This window comes from Chanodichthys erythropterus, chromosome 13, assembly GCF_024489055.1.
Source record: "Chanodichthys erythropterus isolate Z2021 chromosome 13, ASM2448905v1, whole genome shotgun sequence".
In the NCBI taxonomy this organism is placed as follows: domain Eukaryota; kingdom Metazoa; phylum Chordata; class Actinopteri; order Cypriniformes; family Xenocyprididae; genus Chanodichthys; species Chanodichthys erythropterus.
The window spans coordinates 42,921,587-42,944,635 of NC_090233.1; the positions used below are offsets into that span (position 1 = coordinate 42,921,587).

At 36.3% G+C, this 23,049-nt stretch overlaps 1 protein-coding gene across 4 annotated transcripts in view; it reads left to right on the top strand.

The window, feature by feature from the left end:
- dapk1 (death-associated protein kinase 1) overlaps positions 1–23,049 on the top strand; it is a 76,147-nt gene that overhangs the window by 49,893 nt on the left and 3,205 nt on the right. For 3 of the 4 annotated variants that reach the window (XM_067406036.1, XM_067406037.1, XM_067406038.1), the window contains 10 exons: positions 1,736–1,933; positions 2,062–2,259; positions 4,634–4,732; positions 12,163–12,240; positions 13,903–14,119; positions 14,997–15,182; positions 15,989–16,186; positions 18,449–18,587; positions 18,832–18,952; positions 20,554–20,742. In XM_067406036.1, the coding sequence (XP_067262137.1) occupies positions 1,736–1,933; positions 2,062–2,259; positions 4,634–4,732; positions 12,163–12,240; positions 13,903–14,119; positions 14,997–15,182; positions 15,989–16,186; positions 18,449–18,587; positions 18,832–18,952; positions 20,554–20,742 (1,623 nt within the window). Of the gene's footprint in view, positions 1–1,735; positions 1,934–2,061; positions 2,260–4,633; positions 4,733–12,162; positions 12,241–13,902; positions 14,120–14,236; positions 15,183–15,988; positions 16,187–18,448; positions 18,588–18,831; positions 18,953–20,553; positions 20,743–23,049 lie in introns of those variants that run through there. The other variant, XM_067406039.1, reaches the window with a different exon arrangement.

The following is a 23,049-nucleotide window of genomic DNA, read 5'->3' on the forward strand; positions in this document are numbered from 1 at the left end:
CATAACTTACAGTGAAGAAGTTTAATGCTGTTCTTTTGAACTTCCTATTTATCTCAAAAAATGCAAAAGAAATTTCACAAAAAATATTAAGCAGCACAATTGATTTCAATATTGATAATGTCTATGTTATTGGACATTTATAATAATAAAAACATTTCTTAAACAGCAAATCAACATATCAGAATGATTTCTTAAGGATCATGTGACACTGAAGACTGGAATAACTTCAGCTCTACCATCACAGGAATAAATCACATTTTAAAATGTATTTATATACGGTAACCCCCCCCCCCCCCCCAAAAAAAAAACAGTTATTTGAAATTGTAATAATATTTAACAAAATTACTGCTTTTACTGTATTTTTGATTTTAAACAATCCAAGCCTTGGTGAGCATAAGGGTAGGGACACACCAAACTGACGCAAAAGAACAAGCACTGATAAAAGCCGACTGTGTTGTCGCCTTGCGTTGGGGCAAAAAACTGCACTTGAACGTACCGAGAGAACTACAGCCGATTATCATCCAGCACACACATTCTGCACCTGCGTGCAAGCAGATCGCTGTCTATTTTTCATATACATTCGTATATATCCGTTTGAATATCATTAATGCGGATCACTTTCTATATTCCACTTGGCTCACGTTAAAGTTAAGCATTCGCCCAGGAACACTCAGGTACATGACGTAAAATTAGACCAGCCTTCTGTCTGTACTGCCTTGAGTTTTTTGATCACTGTTTTGCTATTATTCTCACGCTTCGACTCATTCATTAAACTGAACAGCCAATCAGAGTTCTCTCTGTTGCCCGACGGCCCAACGGAGTCCAACTAGAGCCAATGGTGCAGAACACACTGGGATACTAGTCTTCCGACGCTTAAAAGTGGTCCAACGTTGCCCAACGTCCATTTGTCGGCTTGGTGTGTCCGGGGCTTAAGAGAGAGTCAAAAATATAAAATAATCTTACCCTTTTGAATGATAATGTATTAGGAAGTATTTCTAATAATGTTCAACCTGAAAGAAGAAAGAAAATGCTTCATCTCAGATGTCTTTGATGACAGTAAGAAATGCGAATGAAGGCAAATGGTGTAATAAATGGTTTCGCAAGTGCTGACGTTACACGAGTGCTAAAAACGAATCATGTCCGTGCTTCACTTCATTTGTTCAGCACCATAAGCTCACAGCAGTAACTTTCACAGGCACATAGTCTCTTGTGTTTTTGGAAACACATTGCTTCCATTGACGAACGGGCATGATAAAAAATAGTCCTGTTCCTCAGATTAATGAGCCTGAAACACCACTTCAGAGAAATGCAATAAAGATAATCGTTTTAAGTTTATGTGTGTACGTGTTCAATTATTAGACTAACGATAAACAATGTGCACAACTAAATTATTATTTAATAGTATTACAGGTTCATTTTAGAGTGGTTGCTTTAACCATTATCAACATTTTATGTTTTCATCCCACTTTTGCAAACCGCTCACTATAATATCCTGCTCTGTTGAAGAAAACCTATAATCACATGCCATCCCAGGTGGCAGAAACAGACACGTATTGGATATTTAAAATTGTTACATTCATTGGAGGTGTCAACCTGGGTTGCAGGCTAATTAAGAGCAATTCGTCATGTGAAATGGCCTTGACACAGAGTAATGTTGTTTTGTTAGCTCCATGTGTTCAAGGTTATTCACAAGCTCTCGGTCTGAATGCCAAAGACTGTTTTCATGCCTCTACAGGAGCAGGAGACACCTCTACATTGTGCAGCATGGCACGGTTACTCGGCGGTGGCCAGAGTCCTGTGCGAGGCTGGCTGTGATGTCAATGCCCGGAACCGTGAGGGTGAGAGCCCGTTACTTACCGCTTCCGCCCGCGGCTTCAAGGACATCGTGGAGTGTCTGCTGGAGCATGGGGCAGACATGGACTCTGCTGATAAGGTGAACACAGACACTTAGAAAATATTAACCATTAACTACTGCAGTGGTTGGGTGTTTTATGGTTCATTTAAGGTCAAAATAATTATTGACTATCCTTTTCATGGTTCGTTTGCACATATATATTTCAGGACGGTCACATCGCTCTGCATCTGGCAGTGAGGAGATGTCAAATTGAAGTGGTGAAGTGTCTGCTCAGCCATCACTGCTATGTGGATCACCAGGATCGTCACGGAAACACACCCCTTCACATCGCCTGCAAGGACGGCAACCTGCCTGTGGTCACACGGCTCTGTGCTGCTAAAGCCAATCTGGATATACCTAACAAAGTGAGATTCAAACTAGGATTGTATAATATGCTTTTTTTTTGGCCCCTAATTGTGTTTTTTAGCCAGTGTTACTTTTTGTATTATTCACTATCATAGTTTTTATTAATATTTTGAACTAGCTTTTATTTTTATATTTTCAGTTTTCATTTTAATTTTAGTTTCATTTATATTTTTGTATTTTTTATTTGTTTTGTTTTTTTATATTACTATTTAGGTTTAATATTTATTTCAGTTTTAGTATTTATTTTCAATTACTACTTTTAATGCTTCATCTTATTTATTTATCTATTGTCTAATATTTATATTTCAGCTGTATTTCAATTAACAAAATTAACATATACTTTAGAAAAGAATCCAAGGCATTTCTTCCAGTCCAAAAAAAGTTAAAAAGTTTTTTTTGTTTTTTTTTTCTTGTTTTTTTGTTTGATGTATGCCATTATACTTAATAATTGGTAACAATATTATACTGTTGGTCCCCCTGTAATAGTTCATTTGGTTTCTCCAAACTCTACAAAGTAACTAATTACATCTACACCTGCGACTCATTTTGTACCTGACACGGGCTGCGTTCCAGTTCGGTTTTAGACACGCACTCGCGAACTTCCCTAAACACTTCCCCTCGGGGGAATCCCTGCCGCCATTTTGAAGTGCGTTCCACTTCGTGAAGTGGACGAGGGAAATTTATATGGACAGACCCTCGCTCCCTCGATTTTGACCGAGGGAGCGAGTCTACTTCATATGTACACTTCAGGCAGCTCCATAACCCACAATGCAACACGATTGTGACGTCACCACATATTGCGTTTAATTTACCCCACCACAAACAACTCTACGATATTCTAATTATTTTTTAAACATTTAAAACACACATATATACATATAGAATGCTGTATTAAACAATTTTGTAAGGGGAAAAAAATAAATAATAAATCAGCTCCATTGCGGATTCCAAGTGATCAAGGGCTTAGGACGTTCCAGTTCAGCCCATACAAAGGTTCCGCCAGAAGTGGGCACTCGTGCAACGTAAGCAATGACGTACATCCGAGTCAACGAGACTGAGTGAAGTTAGCGAGGGAAGGGCATTTAAAAACCGAACTGGAACGCAGCCACGCTCTAGCCGCATCCCAATTCAGAGGCTTCACCCTGAGTGTTGTTAAATGGGATGGTCTAGCCTATGGAGGACTGTTCTTGTTGCCTAACAACTGTGACAGCTGCTGTTGATGAGTGGCAGTCTGCTTTTTATATTCAACTGCCTAATAAAACAAAACAGGATTCAAAACTTTTATGTACATAATAAAGAGCATAAACTATGTAAAATCGCATCTTGGTAAGATTTAAGTCAACATTTGAACCACTTTATATATATATATATTTTTTTTTTTACATTTGTATACAATAGATAAGTTGAAACCCACTACTTACATTTAAAAGTGTAATCCGGCAATTTCTAGGATATTCAAAAATATCCTGTCGTCACTGGCATGCAATGAATACTGGAGTAGGGTAGGACAAGAAGGATCCATTTGTTGTATCCTTTGTTACCTGCAAAACGAAACACACATTTCAAGGGCACATTTGAAGAAGCCTTTGAATCAGGACAGCCTTCGTTGTGCTGCGGTGACGCAATCTGCCTTCAAATGCGAAGGATGCAGCCTCTGAATTCGGACGCAGCTTCTGAGGAAGGCTGAAGGCCGAATTGCATCAGTGTGCAGTGTTTTTTTTTTTTTTTTTTGAAAGCTATTCTTTATTTTTCTATTGTGACTAGCTATAATGTGAATAAAAGCTTTTTAACTTTTTTTGGACTGGAAGAAGTGCCTTGGTTTCTTTTCTGTGTTTAAAACCCAACCAATCTGGGATTATTTTACAAGTAGTGTTCCAAGATGATTTCATTGATCTAACAAAATAATAACTTTAGTATTAGTTAACGATAATAACCCTAGATTTAGCCTATGAACCAGAGTCTTTGCTTTTTATTGTATTCAAGTATTAATCATTGCACTTGAGGAACCACTTTTTTTGGTCTTGAATTATCATCCATTCCTTTTTCCAAGTCCCCTTAAATGACCCCATTTACTTGGTTGTCATTTTCTTGAAATTTTTACATACCAGTTGTTTAAGCCAAGTTGTTACTTCTGTGTGAAATGTTTAAATGGCACTTCTATTACAGCTGGAAGTAGATATGTGTTTCTTCTGAATGAGGGCTTTACAGGTCAAGCGGAACAGAATTAGAGTAATGTGAAAAGAAATCATCAACGTTTTGCACTTTTTTCAACTGTTGTTGTTCACACAATTTTTTTTTTTTTTTACCTTTTGTTTTCTAGTTACTGCTTGTGATGAATCATGCTCAGAAAGAGTGTTTTTTATTTGTTTTTAGTTTGGAAGAACACCTCTTCACCTGGCAGCTAGTAATGGTGGTCTGGAGGTGGTGCGTCATCTTTGCGTTACAGGAGCAAACACTGAGGCTATCACTAATGTAAGTTCAAGATCCTTCAGGGTTTTGATGTTAGGAATAATATATATATTATATAGGAATATAAAGGAATATATGTGTTCTATATGTATGTATGTATGTATGTATGTATATATGTATGTATATATATATATATATATATATATATACATACACTACCATTCAAAAGTTTGGGGTCAGTAAGGTTTTTCAAAAGAATTTAATACTTTTATTAAGCAAGAGTGCATTAATTTGATCAAAATAACAGTAAAGACATTTATAATGTTACAAAAGATTTATATTTCAAATAAATGCTGATATTTGTAGAAAAAAATGTATCATGGTTTCCACAAAACTAAGCACAAGTTTTCAGCATTAATAATAAGAAGAAATGTTTCTTATGCACCAAATCAGCATATCAAAATGATTTCTAAAGGATCATGTGACACTGAAGACCGGAGTAATAATGCTGAGAATTCAGCTTTGTCATCACAGGAATAAATTACATTTCAAAATATGTTTAAATAGAAAGCAGTTTATTTTAAATTGTAATAATATTTCATAATATTACTGTTTTTACTGTATTTTTTATACATGCAGCCTTGGTAAGTATAAGAAACGTACCAACCTCAAACGTTTGAACAGTACTGTATATGCCTGTAGGTCACTATATTATATATATTCTATATATAAATATAGAAAAAGTAAAAAAAAAAAATAAAAAAAAAATACAATGCTATAAAAGCTTTCTTGGGGTTTTGTTCGACTACTGCCTTCTTTTTGTGTTAGACTGAGGTGGAACAGTAATTCTGGTGTCCTGCCCTCTTAGCACATTAATCAATTTGTAGTCTCTTCATCTCTTTAAACAAGTGTTCATTTATCATTCATGACAGCCTAGATTACCATTCTCTTCTAAATCCTTAATCTTTCAATCAACTGCATCTCATCTTATATAGAGCCTCTCCCATAGGATGTGTGCAGGCTTCTGTAGGTTTGCGTGTTCTTATATGATTGTATGGGTGTCCCCCATCATCGTCATCCTTTTTGGATGAATAATTCTTAATCTGACTGATTCTTAATATGCATTTGTATGGATATATCTGTCTGCTTTTATCAAGCGTTCAGAGATTTGTGTGGGTTTTTTTTCTTTCTGTAATATAAGGGTGTACCTTCTCCAGTAAGCTGTCAGCCTAGTGCAATATAATTTCCGGAATGAAGCTTAATGAAACTGCCAGAAGAGAGACATTGTTTCACTTTCAGCACTGGTGAAGGACAGCATGTCCCAATGAACCCCCAACCAACTCGTCCTAAACAATGTATGTTTCTAATCAATAACCCCCACATCCCTCCCCTCGGCCGACCCACACGCCCCCCGTTCACACCCCCTACCTCAACGCCATCTCAAAGCACTCCTCCTCACTGTTAATATTGAAGTGCAGCTGATGCACAATGCATGTTACAGCACATGGGAATTTTGAGAATCCATAATTCATTGCCAGAGGCATATGGGTCAGTGGATTAAGAAAGAAAAAAATGGCTTCCACATATAGGAAGCTGCTGATTAATGTGGCTTTCGGTCTTTGTATTTTGCTCTTTTTTCAGTAATTTGTCAGGCTATACAGTACCATTCAGAAGTTTGGGGTGGGTACGCTTTTTATTTTTGGTACCACTTTACAATAAGATTAACTACATTACCTAAGAATGAAAAAATGAAGTAAAAACAGAAACAGTATGTTGTGAATTATTACAACTGAAAATAATTGTTTTCTATTTTAATCTATTGTAAAATGTAATTTATTCCTGTGATGACAAAGCTAAATTTTTAGCATCATTACTTGAGTCTTCAGTGTCACATGATCCTACAGAAATAATTCCGATATGCTAATTTGCTGCTCAAGAAACATTTCTTATTATTATCAATGTTGAAAACAATTTTGCTGCTTATATTTTTGAGGAAACTGTTTTTTCAGGACTATTTGATGAATAGAAAGTTCACAAGAGCAGCATTTATTTGAAATATATATATTTTTTTATCACATTATAAATACATTTACTGTCACTTTTGTTCAATGTATGATTTTCACCTGGTTGATGATAAAATGGGCAAAAACATCTGTTTAGAACACCTTAGTAACTGCATAACAATGTGCTAAAACCCACACACAGCGCCCAAGCACCATGATAGCAAAATCCACTATGATTTGTTTTTGCTCATCTCTTCCAAGCACCTACCATTATTATTTTTTTTCACGTCTCCCTTTCCAATATGATAATGACAAGCTGTGGTCTCAATGTGTCAAACAAACACTAGATTTGGTTGCCTCATGTCAGAATGCTCCATTCAGCCTTGAGATTTCCAGGCATCTTTAATCTTTTGGGAGACAACCACAAATCAATAAATGAATACAAGCCCATCCTCATGGGGACACATAGTATGAGCTGGAGACGAGCAGACAGACAAAAAAAGAGTCTGTGAATAAGAAAATAGGCTGTTTTGAACGGCAGAATTTGTAGTTATATCCCATAGTCTAATTTGTAGGAAAGGCGCGTTAGATAAGAGTAATTACAGTGCAGCAAAGCTTTCCCATTTCTATCCTTTTCATCGGTGCTTTAACACCTCTGCGGTGTTCATCACATCCTCTTTCGCTGTGGTTTGTGTGGGGGTGTGCGGGGGCTCTCTTTCAGAGGGAGGCTGGTACATTTGTCCCCGTCGGTTTGAGGAGGAACACAGCTGTTTCTGGTTGTGTGGTTTGCTTGTGCTTGTGGCCCCAGGTGTTATGTGTGGGTTTGTGTTGCTGCGAGTGAGATTGTGTACCCAAGGTGTTTAATCATTAATGGTTTTGGTCAAAGGCTGTGACTCTGCTGGGTTTTGGGTAAAAAGATTTTTTTCAGATAACCAAGACTGCCTTGAGGTTCATGTATAGCATTGCGGAGTTGCTTCACAGCTTTTTCTTATGCTGTCTTTAAGACTGTATGTTTTAAAGCCTTTTTTTACACCATTTTACATATGACCTTTCTGTGGAATATAGTTACTTCGAGCAGGCTCTCACTCTCTGATAGTCATTCCCCCTCCACAACCCCTTTCCTGATGCTGATTTCACAATCACACATGTGTTGCCGTCAAAGCCTGCTGGGAAGTTCTTATGTGCGTCATTTTAGTTGTAATGAAATAGTCACAGATGTTTTTTTTTTCCCTCTCTCTCTTTTTCACTTTCACACAAAGACGGAAAGCTTTTTTAATGCTTGGGAAAAAAAATTAATTACAAAGAAAGTGCATTAGATGTGTAAATTATGCTTTCATTATGTATTTTATCATTCCATTGCTGCCACGTAAAATGATTAGAAATGTAGATTGGTTGGTCCTCATTAACTGACTTAAATGAGTACCATTTTCCAGGGGGTTCTCTAGATATAAATGACACCTGGGGTTTAGCCCATTAGTGCCAAATCATAATACAAAGCTTCCAGTCTTTCCAATTTATCAGGATTTTTAATTTGATGGTTAATACTGGGGTAAATAATATATACTGTATATACTACCATTCAAAAAGATGGTGTCTGTAAGTTGTTATTATTATTATTATTATTATTATTATTATTAATACCTTAATTCAAAGACACATTAAATTGATCAAAGGTGACCGTAAAGACATATTTTACAAAAGATTTCTATTCCAAATAAATGTTGTTCTTTTGAACTTTCTATTGATCAAAGTATCCTGAAAAAAAATGATCACAGTTTCCACAGTTTTTATAAAAATATTAAGCTGCACTGCCGTTTTCAACATTGATGATCAGCAAATCACCAAATGAGCAAATTAGAATGATTTCTGAATGATCATGTGACAATGAAGACTGGAGAAATCGCTACTAAAAATTCAGCTTTGCCATCAAATAAATTACATTTGATTTATATATATATATATATATATATATATATATATATATATATATATATATATATATATATATATATATATATATATATATATATATATATATATATATATACAATAAATGTAAGAATTTTGCAGTAAAATAACCAAAAACCACTAGGCCAGTGTTATATTTTTTTGTTCACTTGAGTACTTACAATATCCCAAATCTTTCCAACTATTTGTAAATTGTGAGAAAGTTGCAATTTTAACCAAGGCTCCGGGACGTGTGAGGAACATAGCTAACATAGCATCATCAGATGCAGCTTTATTTTTAGTAACAGTAATTACTAATAAATTAATAATATGATATTTTAAAATCGATCAGCTTAATACAGTGTGCAACGTCTCTCACAGCAGTCACAGAGCGAACGCAAAGAGTAAAGTTATAACATTTTCAACTCAAATGTATCTAATATGATAAACAGAGCTGTGTTACCTCATACTCATGGCCGGAAAAGCGGAAGCAGCACCGGCGACTGTGGCATAATAAAAGTTCCGTGTTGTATTGTTGCATTTGTCTATCATTAACAATCGCTCCAGCGGCCTCGTTCTGCTCCCACAACACTCAGTTCTGCTCTGCTTCATACTACAGTCACGTTAATAATTGCATCCATGAACATGATTTCTTCCCGAGTCCTATCCCAATTATTTCCCACCGGCTGTGAGGTAAAGACCACATGTCCCAAGATTCTGCGCTCAAACTTGGCATCATGAAGCTACGCCTTTGTTTTGAATAGACCTCGAGCGATCAGAAAAGTCTACAAATTGCACCTTTAAAACTCGTCTTTGATCACCATAATGATATTTAAATGTTTTTTCCTGGGAAAAAGAATGTATTCATGCCTTAAAATAGCTTGAATGTAACTCTACACCCTTGCTTCATTTAGTATACATGGATCGAAGAATATGCAAATTAGCTTCGCCTCCACTCAATCACACCAGCTCAGACCTGATCCACTCAGTCAACTCTACTGTAGTAAATACTGCTCAATGGCAAGTGGAAATACTGGTTTAATTCAGCCATATATGTTTGAACCAGAAACTGATTCAGAAGAAGTGGAAGAGTGAATTATACAGGCTCATATACAAGTCGATGTATCAGAATGGTACAAATAACAGTAGTTAATAAAACAGCTCTTTTCTTGACTACGTTATCAAACAGCTAATAATGTGTTGATCATGTTTACACAAACCATGTTCCCATTTGCCATCTCAGAGTCAGACAGCTGCCTTCAAAAAATCTTTTAGAATCTTTAGTTTTTAAGTATTCTTAGAAATGCTTTGAACAACTTGTCAGTGGCTTCATATAGTTCATAACATTGTAATATCATTTACATAATTCACCTGCTATATTGCTAAATGTACCGATTTTTCATATCAACAGAAAAAAAATACCGGGATAACCTAGCTTCTCTTGAGACTCCCCTGCTTCTCAGCATAATTAATGATTATGCTAAAGCCCACTCGCACATTGACGTGATTGGTTACAAAGTAGTTTGTGACGTAGAGAACACCGGCAATTTCAAACCACGTTTTTGAGACGGTCTTTTTTTTCACTGCAGTTTTAAAGGTGCCCTAGAATCAGAATTTGAATTTTCCTCGGCATAGTTGAATAACAAGAGTTCAGTACATGGAAAAGACATACATTGAGTTTCAAACCCCATTGTTTCCTCCTCCTTATGTAAATCTCATTTGTTTAAAAGACTTCCGGAAAACACTCGGATCTCAACATAACACTGACTGTTACGTAACAGTCGGGATCATTAATATGTATGACCCCAATAGTTGCATAATGCCAGCCCATTCGACGCATTAGACAAGGAAAGGCAGTATTAACGGCTGGATCTGTGCACAGACAAGGTAAGCAAGCAAGAACAACAGTGAAAAATGGCAGATGGAGCAATAATAACTGACATGATCCATGATATCATGATATTTTTAGTGATATTTGTAAATTGTCTTTCTAAATGTTTCATTAGCATGTTGCTAATGTACTGTTAAATGTGGTTAAAGTTACCATCGTTTCTTCCTGTACTCACGGAGACAAGAGCCGTCGCTATTTTCATTTTTAAACATGTGCAGTCTGTATAATTCATAAACACAACTTCATTCTTTATAAATCTCTCCAACAGTGTGTAATGTTAGCTTTAGACAGAGCATAGCCTCAAACTCATACAGAATCAAACGTAACCATCTAAATAAATACTTTACTCACATAATTCGAAGCATGCATACAGCATGCATGACGGACATCTTGTAAAGATCCATTTGAGGGTTATATTAGCTGTGTGAACTTTGTTTATGCGATGTATATATAGTCGAGAGCTCGTGTGGCAGAGGATGCGCATCTCTTAAAGGGGCCGTGCTGAAAAAATCAGTGCATAGTTAATTATGCCCCAAAATAGGCAGTTAAAAAAATTAATTTAAAAAAATCTATGGGGTATTTTGAGCTGAAACTTCACAGACACATTCAGGGGACACCTTAGACTTATATTACATCTTGTAAAAAAACAATCTAGGGCACCTTTAAGGAGAAAATACTCACTTGACTTATGAATTTGAACATGGTTTGTCTTAAAGCATATTAAAAACACCACACAGACATATAATCAACATTAAAAACTTGATTTTCACCACAGGGAGTCTTTAAATAAATGCAGCCTTGGTGAAAAAATTTTAAATCTTACCAACACCAAACTTTTGAACTGTAGAGCTTATTGTATATCTCTAGTTCAAATGTCAAAGAATTTATTTTATACTGATGCACATTTTCTCTGATGTAACTTTACCTGAACTGTATGGTGCTAACGTGGCTTCTAGCGGGTGAAGCATGGGCGGACAGACAGATAGCAGCAGAAGTGAGAGGGGGTGGGTGAATAGTTGAACTTAGTTCAGGGAGCTGTTCAGAGAACGATTACCGTATCACAACTCTTCTTCAATGAGCGCAGCAGTCAGGTTGAATGGAAAGCAAATGCAATCCCATGAAACTATTGCAAATGTAGAAAGAACGACCCTGGTACTGACTTAATATTGTTTGACTGATAACCATCATTTTTGACTGATTACAATTTTGTGGTGTCTTTCATCTGCACTCATCTCGGATATACATTCGTCTGATATGAGCTAAAGGCAGCATTACACCTTTAATTAATTTCAGTCGTAATCATTACTGTACCTGCTGTTCTATCTCTAGCAGCTTTTGTAACGTACTGTGAGTCACGCTGTTGAGCTGTTAGGTGATATTCTCTCTCTTCTTTCTTTCTCACTTTCTCTTGTTAGCTTCTCACTTTCTCTTTTACACCCTTACCCTGCAAACTCACTGACTCTCTTGTTCTCTTGATCTGTCAGAGCTTTATTAGTGCGGTGGTCTGGTAATACTGAGCAGATGAAAGGCTGATGGACTTTTATTTATCTAGCTTTACTCATTCATCTGTGTCACTGGATGCTGACGGGCCCCGTATTGCCTGTAATGTTCTGTCGCTGCAGTTTATCCATCACTGTCATTGTCTCTTGCAGGATGGAAAGACAGCGGAGGATCTCGCGACTGCAGAGCAGCAGGAGCATGTAGCAGTGCTGCTGGCCAAGCTGAAAAAGGTGTGAGGCTTTGTTTATTATTCATCTCACTAAGACTCAAGAGACATACATTTGCATTACATGAATGCTTTGTTAAGGCTTATGAGATCCTTTTTTATGACACCTGCAAAGGATGTCAGTTTTGTTCTCAATAATGCCTTTCATCCCCTTAAAATGTATGCAGAAGAACTGATTTTGTTATTTTAAGAATAAATGTTTGACTTGCATAACATTTAATTTTTTAACCCATTGATCTGCTGTTGGTCCGAATGTAACAATTATAAATAGTTGGGTTATTATTTTTTTAAATAGTATTTATAATATTGCAAAGCAACTGAAATCTCATTGGCCCCAAATCCATCTCCATATAGTTGTGTATTACACCACAAAATATGCTCAGATTGGCTATGATTATATGCCATGCGGCAGTTGTTTTTTATAATACAGTATATATTAATGCATAGCTGCACTAAATTTTGAAGCTAATTAATGTTTAAATGACCAGTGAACTTTATGGGCATCTCTGAACCATAATGACTTACAAGGGAATTACAGAAAGCTACCAAGGTACATTCATATTTTCCATATTGGAGTCAATTTTTTAATGATAACAAACCATTAAATACAGACCCACTGTGAGCTACATACTGTATGCTTTTGCTGAAGCCATCAGTCTGCATTATTTCAACTGTTTTTGAATAATCATGTTTAACATAGGAATTCCTGGTGAAAAACTACATTAGTCATGACACTGCTAAAAAAATCTCCACCAATCAGAGAATAGCGTCAAGCAAATCATGCCACAAGAAATCTTTAGTGCCCGCCCACTCCAATGAAGCCCTGCGAATGACGAAATAGTCTCATGCATATTTTGCAAAAATATAAGTTCACAGTGTTGTACCTTTTTGTCATTTTATCTGATTCTCAAATACTTTGATTCTCATCAAAGTTTGTAATGTTGTGACTTAACTCATAGCTGGTTGGTTTGGTTCAAGGTTAACAACTCTTTAATGAAGAGAGGAAAATGGATGGGAAAAATACACTCTATAGTGTCATGTTCTTACTGTGATTTGTTGAATATGTTCCATGGTATTCTTTAAAGTACTGTACATTTGATTGTACAGTGATATGGTAGTTAATAAGTTCCATGGTATTTATCATACTGAACTCCCATCAATGTGAAACATAGCACCAGATCTGCCAATTAATCCCAGTAAAATCCCAGATGGCATTTTGAAGCTCTTGCATAGTCCTTTTCTGTGGTGAAAGCATTGTCAAGGTGACTAAAAATAAATGTTTTTCCATATATTAAGATCTTTCAGTCACCTCTAATTTGATATTCAGTTTACGTCAGTTTCTTTTAAATCTCATTTTAATGCTGCAATCGCTCTGATTTGATCTACTGCTCAGATGTATGTTTTTTGTCTATTAAACACAATCTTGACTTAATATTTTGAAAGTCATTTTATTTGACCGTCACATACATGATTTAATAATATGGAAATGTGGATCTTGCTCAGTTGGCAGACCCAGAGTACTAGCGTGTAAGAGCCTATAAATTACACTTATTAGGATGCACTGCACATTCTCAGTCACATTACCATTATGTCATTGGTCCATATGTCATGTTGTAATGCCGTTGGATTGTGTTAATTTACATGGCCTTTGTGACTGGTCTTACAGGACAACCATAAGAGCATTTACATCCAACAGCTGCGGCCTACACAGACCCCTCAACCTCGCATCAAACTCAAGCTGTTTGGCCACTCGGGAGCAGGGAAGAGCACTCTGGTGGAGTCTTTGAAGTGTGGCATCTTACGGAGTTTCTTCAGGAGGAGAAGGACCAGGCTGACCAACCCTGTACGACACCCTGCCTCACCGGTCACCTCCAAACCTGCAGGTAGGGTGATGTGTCTTCCTTCTGTATCTATAGAAAAGCTGAAAATTATGCTTGGCAACTCGAAGTATGAAACTGTGGCAACTTTGTTCTCTTGTTGTTTCCCTCACTCATTCCCAGATTAACACACGCACGTCATATAGCGCTATCCTTGGAAGGTGGAATCGCGGCAATATAATGCATTACCTATGAAGCTACGTTTCTTTTCTCACAAATACTGCTGCTGCCAAACTGAGGAAGCCGTCTCAGGGTTTCTGTGAGAAAAGTTTTTAGAAAGAACCAAAGTTCAGTGGAAGGCGTTGATTGTGCGAGACATATGCAGTGCAGTGTGACTAACACTTTGTAGGGTATAAAAAAGTTTTGAGTCATCTGACTTTCATATTTCTCCAAAATAAAATGCTCTATTGCAGTCCTATGGGTTTTTTTGGCTGATCTTTTTAAATAATCTATATATTATGTGGTGATAATGGATCATCCATTGTAGGGTTTAAACACAATATTTTTCCATCACCAGTCCATATATTTAACTAACTAACTAAGCAACAGTTCCCTTATGCAGAGATTTTTTTCTGCTTTAAAAAGCTTCTGTATGTTTTTTTTAACTATATATAAAACCTTTCTAAATATTTCTTTTCCTGTTAACACTGGGAAAACTGAAATCAGGACTTTAGCAAAGAGCTCCCCCCTGTGGTGGGTTTCCACAGGCCATTAAATTATAAAAACGAAACTTTTTTTTTTTTTTAAAGCTTCAAATAATAGACATAATTTATCCTTCAGTAACAAATATATCCGTATTGTATGTATTGTAATAAATTCTAAGGAGCCATAAATAATTCCATGTAGTTTACAGTCTTTCTTTCTTTTTGCTGTGTGTCTGTAGTGTCTGTCAGTATCTCTAACCTGTACCCAGGCTGTGAGAATGTAAGTGTGCGTAGCCGCAGTATGATGTTCGAGCCCAGTCTGACTAAAGGAGTATTGGAGGTCTTCAGTCCTGTTCATAACTCTCTCTCCACGGCTGACGACACCGCTACCAAAGCCATCGACATCCAGAATGCCAATGTCAATGGTGAAAGACTTATTCCTGTGTTGGCAAAGCTGAATCATTCTAAGGCTAAATGCTGATTTGCTGCCCAAGAAACGTTTATTATTATGATCAATATTGAAAACAGTTGTGTACAATAGTGTAAAATGTTACAAAAGCTTTCTATTTCAGGTAAATGCTGTTCTTTTGAACTTTCTTTTCATCAACGAATCCTGAAAAATAATTGTACACAACTGTTTTCAACATTGATGATACAAATAAATGTTTCTTGAGCAGCAAATCAGCATATCAGAGTGATTTCTGAAGGGTCATGTGACACTGAAGACTGGAGTAATGATGCTGAAAATTTCAAAATATATTCAAATAAAAAGTTATTTTAAACTGTAAAAATAATTCACAAAATTACTGTTTTTGCTGTATTTTGGATCAAATAAATGCAGCCTTGGTAAACAGATGAGACTTCTTTTAAAAACCATTAAAAAATCTTACCAATCTAAAACTTTTGAATGATAGTGGCATCTAGGGTAGTTACTATATTATCTGATTATAAGATAATACATTCTAAATAAATATGTCTCTTATGCTCACCAAAGCTGCATTTATTTGATCAAAAATACAGTAAAAATAATATTATTGTGAAATATTTTTTACAATTTAAAGTTACTTCTTTCTATTTTAATATATTTTACAATGTAATTTATTCCTGTGATGGAATTTTCAGCAGCCATTACTTTAGTCTTCAGTGTCACATGATTCTCATATTTTTTTATTTTCTAAATTGTTTTATATTTTATGTATGCTTATTTGTGTGTATATGGGTGTATTTTCAGGAGTTGGAGAGTTCAGTATTTGGGAGTTCTCTGGTAATCCCGTCTACTACTGCTCATATGACTACTTCGCAGTGAATGACGCCACAGCAATTCATTTGGTCTTATTCAGCCTCGAGGAGCCTTATGAGACTCAACTCAACCAGGTCACATTCTGGCTCAACTGCCTAAAGGCTCTCATGCTGCCAGAGGAGAACATCGGTATGTGTGTGAGACTACAGTGTTCAATGTATAGATTTTTTCCTCCTCCTTTGTAGAGGGATTTCCATTACAATAATTAGAGGGATCAGCTAAAGCTGTGAAGTCTGTGATTAAGAGGTCTTAGGAAGTTGTACAATTTGTTCTTTATTAAAATGCATTTTTTATACATGATTAGTAACTTGGTTACTTAAGTAGTTTTGTATAATGCATTATATTATTATTTATTTATTTATTTATTTATTTATTTTACAATAATGCAATCATGCAGTTACACCAAAACATATCTGGATTTATTGCATTTTTGTTAAGGCTCGGTTTTGGCCCCTCTTGTACCCATGCTGTTGAAATTCTCATATCCGTAATTAGTCAAATCACTCTCACTAACATTACAAATTTACTAACATTTGTAATATTAGTAAGCTACGAAAACCGTTAACCAACTTTACACTGTGTGCAGAATTATTAGGCAAGTTGATTTTCTGATCATATTTTTTTTTTCCAAGCACATTTTACCAATTCCAATCCACATCAATCTTAATAACTACTATTAATATTGTTTTTAATCATTTATAAGTGATATATAATTGTTCATGAAGGCTGGAAATGAAAAATGCCCTATATTCAGGTGTGCAGAATTATTAGGCAGGTTTTCTTTTACAGATAAAATGAGCCAAAAAAGAGATTTAACTCAGAATGAAAAGTCAAAAATTATTAAATGCTCATGAGAAGGACGCAATACTAATGTAATACTAGAAATTGCAAAGTTAAAGCATGACCATTGGACAGTGAAATGCTCATTGGGTCAGCGGGGTCATACAAAAACAGCTGGAGAAGAAAAGACACGTTAACTGCAAAATAATTAAAAATCCAGAATCTGGCAGTAAGTTTTGGAAGATCATTTAGTCCATCTCTGCAAGATGGACATTTCAGGATAAGAGATGGACTAAAAGTGAACTCCCACACCTTACTGCCAGATTCTGGAAGATAAATTCTTCAAACAGTGGTACAAGAGGATGTGGTGCTGGTCCTTCAGGAGTCACTCTCAAGCTGTCTGTCTATAAGGCCTATAAAAACCCAGTCTTCATGTATTTTATAACACTTCAGCTTGTGGTTCTTATTAAGAGCAGGTCATTTTTTAGGATTCTTCACCTAACCTAAGTCTCTGAGATCCTGACACCTCACACTTCTGAAGACTCCAGGTAGGTTTCAGTACTGGGAAATGGTGGCGCTGGAGACTAAAGGGTTCCTGATGGTTTCACACTTAATTCTTCACCTTAATTCTTAATTATTTTGCAGTTAACGTGTATTTTCTTCTCCAGCTGTTTTTGTATGACCCCGCTGACCCAATGAGCATTTCACTGTCCAATGGTCATGCTTTAACTTTGCAATTTCTAGTATTACATTAGTATTGCGTCCTTCTCATGAGTATTTAATAATTTTTGACTTTTCAGTCTGAGCTAAATCTCTTTTTTGGCTCATTTTATCTGTAAAAGAAAACCTGCCTAATAATTCTGCACACCTGAATATAGGGCATTTTTCATTTCCAGCCTTCATGAACAATTATATATCACTTATAAATGATTAAAAACAATATTAATAGTAGTTATTAAGATTGATGTGGATTGGAATTGGTAAAATGTGCTTGGAAAAAAAATATGATCAGAAAATCAACTTGCCTAATAATTCCGCACACAGTGTATGTTGTTGTTTTTCACACCATCCGCACCATACATTTAAGATGCTCTGACGACTTAAAACCAGTTATACTTTTGAAAGCATCTCCATTGTGCCTCCATTGCTTTAGCTAGCTTTGAACCAATTATCCAAGTTACTTTTTTAAATGATTATTTGTACTAATTTAACAAGGTAATTGACATTCCTATGAAAGAAACGAGCTTGTGCATGCAGTTTTGTTGTCCATTTATCACTGTTTCACTGTTCTCCATTCTGTGTGCTTCATTGATGCTGTTTGTAGTTTTCTCATTCTTGTCTCTCTTAAACTCTCTTTGGTAATTTCAGCCTGACTTGCCTTTGCTTGCACTGTAGTGATGGTTGATGAATTTGTGTAAGTACTGTAGCAGGCCCATCCATAGTGTTAGGGATAATGCCTAAAAGAGACTTCATTAGAGTCAGTTCTTCAGTTTAAATCTAGGAATCTAGTTCTTGGTCTATGGCTCTCAAATAGTTCAGAATTGACATTATGAATTGAGATTAAAAATGTTGAGAACAGAGAATAAGACTGGTGCTCTGTTGTGTCCGCAGCCTTTGGAGGGAAGATCAGGAATCCACTGCGTGTGGTGCTGGTGGCCACACATGCTGACATTGTGAATCTGCCCCGATCATTTGGGGGAGAGTTCAGCTATGACAAGGAGAGATCTCTACTTAGGGAAGTCAGAAACAGGTGATTAAATCAATATAAATTGTCAGTTTGGATCTATGAGACCTACAAGGACAATATTTGGCAGAGTGAGCCTTTTATTCTATGTAGCACAGATTAAATCATACTGATTAAAGTGATTTGGTAGATAAAACATCATTATAAGCCAAAATGATCAATTGAGTTAAACCTACTCAGCCTTGAATGTAATTTGTTTCTATTAAATTGATTGTTATACTGATTATTTTTATTTTATTTATTTTATTAGGTTTGGGAATGATCTGCAGATTGCTGAGAAACTCTTTGTCATGGATGCAGGAGCGTCCAACTCCAAAGACATGAAGCTGCTGAGAAACCTTCTGTTAGAGCTCCGCAACGCCATCATCTCTGTAAGATCGTTCTCCACTCTAATGCACATCCCAACACTTTACACTTTCAATTGCCTAGATGTAGCATTCATGTCAAAGGGTTAGTTCACCCAAAAATTAAAATTCTGTCATTAATTACTCACCCTCATGTCGTTCCATACCTGTAAGACACGAATTAAGATTTTTGTCGCTTCATAACATTAAGGTTGAACCACTGTAGTCACATGGACTATTTTAACGATGTCTTTACTACCTTTCTGGGCCTTGAAAGTGGAAATAACATTGCAGTCTTTTTCGGAGGTCAAAAAGCTCTCAGATTTCATCAAAATTATCTTAATTTGTGTTCCGAAGATGAATGAAAGTCTTACTAGTTTGAAACGACATGAAGGGTGAGTAATTAATGACAAAATTTTCATTTTTGGGTGAATTAACCCTATAAATGAACTGAAACCCCCATGTTTTAACATTGATGATTTGCATTAAAGGTGCTCTAAGTGATGTCACGTGTTTTTAGGCCAAAACATTTTTTTGTCACATACAGCAAACATCTCCTCATTATCCGCTAGCTGCCTGTCCCCTGAACACACTGTAAAAAAACCACAAGCGCGCCACAAGCTCCGAAAACGGCAATAAAAACAAACTGGTGCAGCCTGGACCACGAAACATAATAAACATGCTCCAGCCAATAACCGACAAGAATGATTTTAAATGCGCGTTCATGACTGTTTCAGGAAGCTCGGAGGGGAGGGGGAGGAGGAGGGAGGGAGGGTCTAGCTAGCCTCTGTTTTGTTTGACAACACTTCGAACGTCAACAGGAAGTTACTCTACCCAGAATCGCTTAGAGAACCTTTAATTATGAAAAAGACATGAAACTTTCTAAAGACATTGTTTTGTTTTTTTAAGTGTTTTTGATGTATACAATTATTTTTTAAATGTTTATCCAGCAATCACAAATGTCCGAAAAGGAATTGGAAATTTATTTGCTAAAAAGTGTGAAACTGATTGTAATGTTTTCTGATAGTCTGATCCCGATAATGAGGCTCCCTTCTCTTTACACACACATTTTTGTCTCAGAAATACACAATAATATCAAACACTGACACTCTGATGCTCCCTCCTACATCTCTCTCATCTGTCTCTCACTCCTACACGTACCTGTACTGATTTCTTTCTCATCTGCCATTATATTGTGTCTGGAATGGATTTTTGTCTACATGTTCAGTGTATTATAAATAAAAAAATACTATATCAAGAAGTATTTACTATAGTATATTTATTTATGAAATATATAGAACAATTTGTTTGAAGTGCTGAAGTCTGGCATTCATTTATCAGTGGTGGTTTCAACTATCACTCCTACTTTTGGTTAATGGGGGGAAAAAACTCTTTAGACTTATATTTGGACAATATTTCAGGATGAGAATATCAAAGACTTGGGGGTCCGCTCTTTTGACTTGGGCTAGAAAGTAAATACCTAGCAACTACTCATAAAACCCTAGCAGCTGCATAGGAGCATGTTAAGTACCACTCGAAAAGACTTGACAACCCTATTGACAAGTACTCTCTCATGTTTTCTTTAGAAATGTAAAAAAAAAAAAATTCTATCTCTCTGGTTTTGACAGTCCTGCAGGCCGATGACTCAGCTGGCAGAGAAGCTGTTGTCCACTCTGCCTTCCTGGCGGAAACTGAATGGGCCAAACCAGCTGATGTCATGGCAACAGTTTGTTGTGGATGTGCAAGAACAAATCAACCCTCTAGCCAGCGAAGAGAATCTGCGGGAACTGGCTTCACAACTTCACAGCATGGGAGAGGTGTGTGTGTGGGTGGGCGGCCCAGTGAAGGTGTGAGAGTGTGTGTGTGTGTGTGTGTGTGTGTGAGATGATGAGCAGATGATTAAATATGTATGCATGTTTGAATTATGGGTATATAGCTGTGGATATAAAGTGTGTTTGAGGTGGTTGCACTGTATCATTAATTAAAATGATTATTTTCATGCATTATGCTATACTATCGCACACGCCCCCATTATTAATGCCACATGCATTACCTCAAAACACTGAAAGTCTAAAATGCAGAACATCTACAAACACTTTTTTATGTGGATCCAAATGAGTTGGTGGGCGTCAGCAACTGAATAGGTGCTTTTTCAGTCTATTGACCACCCACAACCATTACAACAACAGCTTCACTGTTAGAGAGGGCAGGTGAATGAGTCATTCTCATCAATATTAGTCATTTGTGTTTTCAGCAGCAACACTTAAACACATTTTAGGGAATGTTTTGATGTGGATGGGCTAAAATGCCAAGCTGTGATTCAGCTTTATTAACATTTACTTGCATAACATACTCTGTTTATGGGGCTTCAGCTCCCTTTGTATTTAACCTCACCCCCCTTAAAATCTGTTATGTCATTTCTCTTCAAAGAATAATTCACCCAAAGATGACAGTTGTTGTCAGCCTGTTTCATTTTTCTACATTTTGTCTTGGGCTATCAAGCTCCAAAATGTGAAAAAAATCACTATTTGAGTTTCATAAAAGTTTTACATACAATGTGTTTGCTGTATTTCTAGTCTTACGAATCCATACAATAGTTCTGCATGATGAACAGACCTAAATTCTGCTCTTTTACCTGATATACATCTACTGATGATTTATCACTTTTTTTTTTTTTTTTTTTTTGTAAAAATAATAATTTTAAATTGTGAAAGTGACCTTTCTCTCCAAAAATTACAATTTTAGAATTTAGATCGACACATCTGCTGAACTGTTATGGAAGCCACCTAAAGGCTTGTTCACACCAACACAACTGATTTTCACATATGATATGTCCGTTCAGACTAATGCATAGAAAACACCAGACTGACTGAAAGAAAATGCAGATCCACTGACTAACAGTAGTTGGCACTTTTAGAAAATCAGTCAAAAATGGTACGGAACTTTGTTTTGACACCCACTTGTCAGAGAGAAAAAAGGATTTACAATGTTTTCAAACAGCCAATCAGATTTATGTATTCACTATGGTGTTTATCAAACAATAACAAATACAAGAGTGTAGAGAGCTGGTTCTGGATTCTTCCTCTGCTGTTTACCGGCAGCAAAATAGTCTGTAGGTGAGCGCCACCAAGTTGTAGTACTATGTAACTTCAGCTGCTCTGTGCATGTGACCAAAAGTGTGAATCTTATTGTTTGACCAGTTTTCGTCATTGTGCAATGGAAAACAATTTAGAACATCTCTACATAAAAACAAATCCGTCAGCATGTGAATGTTTGTGTCGGTCTGAACAGACACATTAAAGGGATAGTTCACCCAAAAATGAAAATTATCCCACTCACCCTCAAGCCATCCTAGGTGTATATGACTATTTCCTTTAAGACTAACACAATTGGAGATCAATTTAAAAGTATCCTTGCTCCTCTAAGCTTTATAATGGTTGTGTGAAACCAAAAAAAGAAATGCATCCATCCATAATAAAAAAAATCCATACGGCTCCAGGCGGTTAATAATAAGGCCTTCTGAAGTGAATCGATGCATTTCTGAAAAATATCCATATTTAGAACTTTATTAACTATAAATGGTTGTACGCATTGATTTGCGGCGGAAGAGTAACCTCTGACCTGACGCGTGACATAGTATAGAGTATAGAGCAAAACAAAACACCAGTCATGAATTAGAAGTCTAAAATCATAATTTTTAAAGAGAAATGTCGGAGGATTTTGAAATAAGAGAAGAAGAGCTTGAGTTTGTTGCCCAGTCCTATTTGTTTGAACCGCGAGAGGTGTCTAAGCTTACAATACTCCTACATCCTGCATCAAACATGGCGTCAAAGGTTAATCATTTGGCGCAAGTGGACGTGCGCAGTATGCCGGAAGCTAGTTATTCGAAATTATAACGTTTTAAATTTTTCTTAAAAAAATGCATCGCTTTGCTTCAAAAGGCCTTTATTAACCCCCTGGAGCCGTATGGATTACTTAAGTTATGGATGGATGCATTTTTTTTGGGGAGGCTTCAAAATGTGCAACCCCCACCCCTTCACAACCATTATCAACCTTGGAGGACTAAGGATATTTTTTTAAATATATAAATGATTGTGTTCCTCTGAAAGAAGATTTCTTGATTT